The following is an 8,256-nucleotide window of genomic DNA, read 5'->3' as shown; positions in this document are numbered from 1 at the left end:
GTAAAGCCTCACTTTAAGCACTCAGTTTTCTTGTGGGTATCAAATCTGTTATCTAGCTTCCAGGAGGATAGGGTGAGAAGACGTATAGACACTCTGCAGAGTGTGTACTACAGATCTGTATCTGTAACATGTCCATTGTCATCAAGAGTAGCTTTTTAGCACTCTCCATTTTAACTCTGCAGATTGTAAGAGAGACATGGTACTCCAGTTAGATGCATATCCCTAAAATCAAGAGAAACACAATAGATAGCCTCAATCATTATGCTTTCTGAACGTAAATGTACAGGCACTAGAGGCCTGAGAAAGGAATGCATTAAATTTAACCGTTAGCAAGTAGAAAAAGCTACCTACTGTTTTCTCAAGAGCTTTCTCAGAACTCAAACCATGGTTTAAACCTTTAATAAATGTTTAATATTTAAATACCTCCTCCCAGTATCCTCAGTCTTCTGCCTCTTTTAGCTCCTCTTCACTTGCTGAAATTTACAAGAACCCTTCCTCTACACCTTCCTTCCTTTTCTTCCGAGAAGTTTAAATTCTGCCGCTGCCCCAAAGGAGAAATTAGTGTCTTCAGGAGGAAGGATGTAGGCCAGTTCAAGCATATGCTTTTTTTGTAGCTTTCTAATAAAAGTCCTTAGGTGATAGAATGCTTGGCCTTAATCGAAGCATGAATATTTTTTCCAGATTTGAGCAGAAGAAAATAAAATAATCTATAATATTTCTTATTCATATTAACGTATAGTAGGTATAAATACATTTTGAGAGTACTGGTGGTGGCGCAAAGTGTTGTCAAGACATAACTGACTTACGGTGACTTCATAGGTTTTTGAAGCTAAGAGTCATTCCAAAGTGGTTGGCCATTGCTTGCTTCTGCATCACGACCCTGGGAGGTTTCCCATCCAAATACTAACCCAGACTGATCCTGCTTAGCTTAGCTTCCGAACCTGAAGAAAGCTGGCTAGTCTGGGCTGTCCAGGTCAGGGCAAACGTATTCAAAATATATATGAAGATATATATAAGAAATATATAAGAAATATATATAAGAAGATATAAGACGACTAAGAGGTGATATGATAACCATCTTCAAATACTAGAATGGCTGGAGCAGAGTTGTTTTCTGTTGCCCCAGAGGCTCGGACCAGTACAAGCGGGTGATGGGGGGCTCTCCTTTGGATGTTTTTAAGCAGAGGCTAATCATCTGACAAAAATGCTGATTTTATGAACTTAGGTAGTGGATGGGCAGAAATGGATATGCCAGTGTTTGTGTCTTGTGGCCCTAGATGACCCTCGACGTACCTTCTAACTCTATGATTCTATGAATAGTTTACTAGTTTCTATGAATAGTTTACTAGTTTCCCCTAAAAAGATAATTCTTGGGGACTCAATTGAATGATTTTGTATAACAAGAATCAATCAATGTTTCTTTCTTTTTTTTTTAAGCCTGTTATTGTACTGCTTCTAGAAATCAAATTTGTATAACGGTATTAACTCATGGATAGTTGCAGCATTATAACATCCCAAGAACATGTATTACACAAAACATTTATTGTAATTTTAACATAGAAGTGGTAATATTAAAATTGAAAAAAAATGACGTCAAATAAACAAGAGGATAGAATGTATGCAGAATTAAAGTTATCAGAAGTAGTATTAAGAGGGTCTTATTTGTACACCTGTACCAGCCATTAAAAGTTTGTAGCACAGCAGGTGATTGTATGGTTAAGTGTAAATGTTCTGAAATAAATAGCAGTAGGTGACCTGGAATGTCAGGGCTCTAGACAAGGGTGTGTGTTTGTCAATATATCCTACATGTTTTACAGACTCCTAAGGGAACAGGGGAAGATACAATTTCACCTTTTCTGTGCCAAAACATTTTAATTATATCTTCTTCCAAGTACAGCGGTTCAGTAACCAAGGAGCTGACATTGATGCATGTGTTGATAAAGCTGCAAACATTCAAAATGAGATTAACAAAGATTTTGAGGAAAGGGTGACAGCTAATTTTGCACAGTATTCTGCATCTAATTCAGGTCAGTGTAATGATAGAATATTTTATAACTCTTGTGTCATACAGAAGGACTTTTATGATGCTTTGTGTTAATGAACATTTGTGTATATGAAGAATATAGTTCAAAATCTATTTTTCATATGTATAAAAGGATTTTGTAGTACATTTTTTCAAGGTTCTAGTCACAAAAATAATAATAGCATTTGGTAACAATAATCAAAGTAATTTCCCCCCTAATTTGCCTAAAACGTTGTCAATCTATAAAAATAGAAGAGATGTAGTCTGTAAATACTGCTTGTTATCTTCTTGAAGTTCATCCAAATCTATATTAAATTTATATAATTTTAAATATAGGTTTTTATATTGTGTTAAGCCTTTTGAGCACATTTCAGTATATTTTGGATCTATTCTACTCTTTATTTGAAGGCAGCTGACACTCTTCTTTTACTTTTCTTTTTGTTTGTGAAATTTTCTTTCTTTTTTTTATCCACTCACTTCTCCATCTGCTTTCACTTTTGTTTGCTTGGGCCGTCTCTCATCCCAACTTGATAATGAGGAATGTGGTGTGACCCTGACCTCTATCAGCCCATGCATGACCTTATGACTCCCCTACCTAACCTTTGACCTTTTCTTTGACAGCTTGATTAATTACCCTGTGTTATGATTTATGAGTAAGTGCTATGTAAAAATAATAGACAACAGGTGGTCCTCTAAAAACTTTTTGTGGCATGTTTTCTTTTCCTGCCTAACTTGATGGGCTATTTTAAGTTTGAAACTTGCTGGGACAATGTGTGTTTGGCAGTAATACTGCATTTTTACACACTTGGACACAGCAGTGGAATTCAGGAGCCTGAGAGATGAGGTATAACTCAGATGAAAATATTACAAAGTGTTAGCAGGGTGCAGTTGCCAAAATGCACATTGGGTAGAAATACAAAAAGGAGTCAACTGACATTTCAGGCATTTCAGTCTCAGGTCACGTCTTGAGAAAATTGCTCAAATAATGGAGGGGGCATTTTTCAAGCTGAGCGGCATCTCCAACAGCTATGTTTACTTTTACGCTTCACTAGTGACTTCTGATTGGTTGTCATGACCTCATCCTACTGTTGCACCTAGGATGTTGCAACAGTGACACATAGGTACCCTTCTCACGAAAAAGATGGGAAATAAACAAAACATATATCTCTCAAAAAGATGAATGACCATTCCTATGTCCATCTTAACCATGCACAGATCTAAGCTCTTTGGATTGCTTTTCCCTGGAGGGTTAACTTTGATCTTGCCTCAAATTATCTAAATAGATTTTTTTTAAAAATCAGGTTGATAAAGCTCAGGAAAATGATCTGTTACGGATTCTTACTTACAGGCCAAAAAGATAGTTACATAGGTCAAGGGATTCCACACTAGCCTCTGACCTCTCTGGTCACATATGGCATCCCATCCTGCTGGATTAATATGCAGGGCTGAATGCTTTTAGCTCATTATTCATTTGACCAGACACAGGAGGTTTGTAGAGTTCTCAAAAAAATTATTTCCATTGACTGTCCTATTACTACCTAATATCCTCTATTAGTTTTGTGTATATCCTGCGTTTACGGCATCTTATGTATACTTCTTATATTATAAGAGTTATATTCTACTACCTTATACCTAGTGGCATTTGTATGACTTTTCATACATGATTTTATTCTTTGAGATTTTTTATTGTTTCCAGAACCTGTAAAAAGTTTACTTTTGCTTCAACTATCATCTTTATCTATATTAATAAATGGCAAGCAAGCATATATATAAATGCTAAAACACTATCAACGTTAGGCTTCCTGAAAATGTTGCTGCAAATATGTTCTTAAACTGAACTGCCTGATGCAGTAGGACACAAAATCACGTCTGGCAATATACTTGTGGTATAAGCATTTCATGATATATGCTATAACTGATGTTGAATTCTATCAAAGTACATCTTGAGCTAACACCCCACTCTACCTGTATTCATTCTGATACCATCATGTCTAAGAACAGTTTGTGCTAAATAGTCAATATAGATTAATTTGGATTTGAATATATGGTGTATTTCCCCTCAAATTGGTTAATACCAATATATTCAATTGTTCAGTACCAGTATAGTAGACTTTTACAGACCATATATTTCTGTTAGGTGGTCCTAAATCCAACTGGTTATAGGGAAAACCAGTATTTGAAATGGCCTTCAAATATAGTTGAGACCTTGGCACACTCATAAAATGAAAATGTATATATTCCTGAATTTCTAAATAAAGTAATCTTTAAAAATAGCTTGTGAGTTTGTTTAATTTCCTGGATACTTCCTCATATATATTTCTATTTGGCCACCTGTACAGAACTACTGGCTACTTTTCTGTTGTTTCTCCTCTGAATAGCCATTTATAATCCCAGAAGGATGCTTTCCAAATCTGTTTTCTACAAGATATATTATGCATTATTAGTTATTTAAATAAATCTATATCTATTATTGTTCATTACACTATATTTAAGACCTTTACCTAAAATTGCACTGTCAGCATGGCTTTAAGTTGGTGGTTATAGATGGAAATAACATGAGCTTTGACACTGGCAATTTGGTGCCTCTTCATTTTTGTTTTAAATGTTAAAAAGGAGAACTATTTTTAAGAGTCCTATACTCAAGGACTGCAGTTTAAAGACAGAAATACTTGAGGCAATTTTAAAATCTTTTAAAAACCCCTAGCAGAATTACCTTGTTTTTATAGGTGGGGAAGAAACAAAGGTCATCCTATGGTTAAAGGCATAGATTAACTTTTGGTAGGTTAGGTTGGTAACAGTTTAGTAGTACTGATAGAGGTTAAATTCTACTGAAGTTTTTTACATTATGTTGTACATTATGTTCTATATCCTTTCATCTGCACAACTATTGTATGTTACTCCTAATCCTCTTTCTTATGCCTATTTTTCATTATATAGTTTAGACTGGAATGGCAGAGGACAAAAGACGTAAAAGTGTATGACGTTATGTCAACTTCTTTTACAAACAAAATATTTGTAATGGATTTTTCGAAAGAAACTATGAACCACACAATAGAATACTGTTGTGTTAATTTCATTGTTACTCTTAACAAATATGGTATATTGAAAGAAGTTTTAAAGACATTCCGAGGGATGGTCTTTGCTGTTTAGAATCTAATTGATAAAAATCCTTTAATTGATTTATGTAGCTGTGATTTTTGAAATAGATTCATTTTTCATCTCTTGATGTGTCTGTGAAAAATTGACATTATGTCCTCATAAAATTGGACAAATGAGTCATGTAATTTTCAGTTACATAATCAATAACTTAGACAAATTTTAATTCTCTGATGATTTATGTGTGTCTGTTTTTGTGAGCTGCAAAAACTGGACACAATTTCACATTTCAGTACCACATGTAAAACCGTAACAAATACATGAATTTTACATCTTGCATTGTACAGATAGGAGAAAGAATCAATATACTGAACATCTGCTCACAATAAGCAGATCATGAACATGGAAAGCAAACCTGAACACTGCAGAGCACAATCTTTTTATGGTTGTAAAATATTATCTTTTTCTTCCCTACCAGTTATGTAAAATAGTATGAAAAGTCTGTTTAGTTGCCACTATTTTAGAACTAGTTGTTTGTTAGTCTGTCAAGGCAACCAGCTGATTTTTAATGTTACTTTAAAAAAAATGGACAAGTGAGCCTAAACTAATTTGATTATGCTTATGTACTATTTCTACATCATATGTGGCTTCTCAATTTCAGCCATATAGTGGGTATGTGTGAATGTTTAGGTTAATTCTGAGAAGAGAGCAAGGAAGAAAGATGACAGGAGACCACTTACTCATGGTTCAGAATCTAGAAGGAGGCAATTTTCTCTTTGGCCTGTGGTGACCTTTATACCATGTTCCCTTACACCATAGACAGTGAGCTGAATGCCTCTATTTCACCCTGCTTAACAGAGTGCAACAGTGTTCTTTAACTTACTTTTGGTGGGAGGAGAAGGTATAGTAGAAATTTGAGAAGGGCGTGAAAACTTGTACAGGCACAAGGAAAAGGAGTAAGAACTTTCTTCAAATGTGATTTTAATAACTAGTCGAGTGTGTCCAACTGTAGAAAATCACCCAGTGACAATCTGTCTACCTGACAGTTATTACAATGCATTACACGATTTTTGAATGGCTACACAGATTAGAATAAAGCAACACTAAATAAAGTATCTTTTGTTGCTGTAGATTTGGGTAACTTTGATCATATATAGGTAGCCTTTCATCTTTCCACTTCAACTGGCTCTTAGAAATTTTATGTTTTGTTAACTAGGTTAAAGTAGGCTTTATTTCAGTCCCTGGACTTCATTTGTAATTGCAATCTAAAAAGAATTGTTATATGATAGATTGATTAAAATCATGTGTTTTTCTTCTGTTTCTCACTTTTTATACTTGTCTTCTGTTTCCTAATTCAGTAAACATTTTTCTTGTTACATGCATCCAGATATTCCTTATCACTAAACAGCAAAGTGCTTAATATAATTTTCTGAAAGCTGCAAACATAATGCATAATTTAATCCCAGTAAACCTGTTCATGTCCTAAAGTGAAAACAAATTCACTGATTTCTGAGCAGTGTCAAACAATCATTGTTGATATTGATTTATTGTTACTGTTGCCATCAATTTACAAATTATGTGCTGTTGAGCAAGAGTTTGTTAATATTTTAAACTGCAGTTCTGTACACAGTTTGATTGCTTCAATCCCACTGATTTTAGTGGGGTTTAAATAGCCCAAGTGTGTACAGGACTGCAACCTTAAGCTGTTTTGAATAGTTTCCAGGGGGAGTTTCCCATAGAAGTATCCTTGCTAATGGTAGACATTTTATTAATGAAGCATTAACCACACACAGTCATAACCACGTTTTTATTCTAGACTCACAGTTTGGTTTTATTTCAACTTTTTTTCCTGCTGAACTGAATAAAAATGTTGAAAAGTTCTTAAAAAGTTAAAGAACCATGAAATAAATGAATAGAAGAGAACACAGTGTTAACACATTCAAATACAAACACAAAAGGAATGAAACCATTATATCTTTTGTTAACTTTATGAAAACTACTTAAATGTACATTTATATAAATAAAATTAATTGTAAACCATTTCAGAGTAAAAAATCTATGCATATTCTTTCCCCCTTTTTCTTTGAAACAGGAAGGTTATGGAGTAATAGTACTGAATCCAAATGAGAATTATATTGAAGTTGAAAAGACAAAAGCCCAAGTACAACTGTCTTCTGATAGTTCAGATGAACCTGCAGAAAAGAGAGAGAGAAAAGATAAAATCCAAAAAGATACAAAGAAGCGGCGTGACTTTTACGAGAAATATCGGAATCCACAAAAAGAAAAGGAAACCGTGCAGTTATATATTAGAGTAAGTTTATCTAATTTACTTTGGAATTCTAGTGATTCTTTTTCATTTCATAACAATGTGTTTCTAAAAAGATGTAAATATTACTCAAGTAGTTGCCAAGTGCTCAGAGACTCTTTTTGTATTGGTTATTGAATGTTCAATTGAAGAACTCTTATTTTTATTTAATTTCAAAAGAGGGACAACAGATAAATCTGAAAAAGAACAATCTGTGTATTCCAGGCACAAGAGCCGATTTGAGGAATACTTGGTAAAAAAACAAGTATAAAGAAACATTTTGTAGATGTAGTTTAGGAATCATGTTGATTGTACAGAATAGTGTAATGTGTATAGAATAATGGCATTATGCCATTATTTTCTTGAGAACCATAACTTAGATTGTTTTAAAAGCAACATTTGAATATATTATCCGGAAATATATTTGACAAAATTCTGGTGTTCATCTTGTGTGGTTTGAGCGTTGTCCTATAATATGTTGTTTTTGTATGAGCAGCTGTCCATTGTATCTCAGTTAAACTTCTGCAAGCAGATAAAGGGAGAGTGTTAGTAATATCTTAATAAATATTTAAGCCAGAATAGTTCAAGAATAATGCAATGAGGAAATTCTGTCCCTTGCTCTTTTCTTTTCTTAGCCAGTGAACCTTTGCACTTTGTAATGCTACCAGCATGGGATCGTTATAACAGTGCTACCCAAGGATTTCTAATTCTGCAGGGGGCACAAACAATATTATTTGCACTTTGACACATTCTTCGTCATATACATATGATGCATTATACATTGTAGATAGATTCATGCAATTTTCAAAGCTCTTTTTATAGTTAGCATTGT

At 33.9% G+C, this 8,256-nt stretch overlaps 1 protein-coding gene across 6 annotated transcripts in view; it reads left to right on the top strand.

Annotated features, from left to right (window-relative positions):
- ARB2A (ARB2 cotranscriptional regulator A) overlaps positions 1 to 8,256 on the top strand; it is a 269,563-nt gene that overhangs the window by 83,483 nt on the left and 177,824 nt on the right. For all 6 annotated transcript variants that reach the window (XM_077347635.1, XM_077347634.1, XM_077347632.1 and 3 more), the window contains exon 7: positions 7,212 to 7,430. In XM_077347635.1, the coding sequence (XP_077203750.1) occupies positions 7,212 to 7,430 (219 nt within the window). The remainder of the gene's footprint in view (positions 1 to 7,211; positions 7,431 to 8,256) is intronic.

The sequence above is a fragment of the Paroedura picta genome, chromosome 7, assembly GCF_049243985.1.
Source record: "Paroedura picta isolate Pp20150507F chromosome 7, Ppicta_v3.0, whole genome shotgun sequence".
NCBI lineage: Eukaryota > Metazoa > Chordata > Lepidosauria > Squamata > Gekkonidae > Paroedura > Paroedura picta.
The sequence above is the reverse complement of the archived record's forward strand: the minus strand, read 5'-3'. Positions and strand labels throughout refer to the sequence as shown.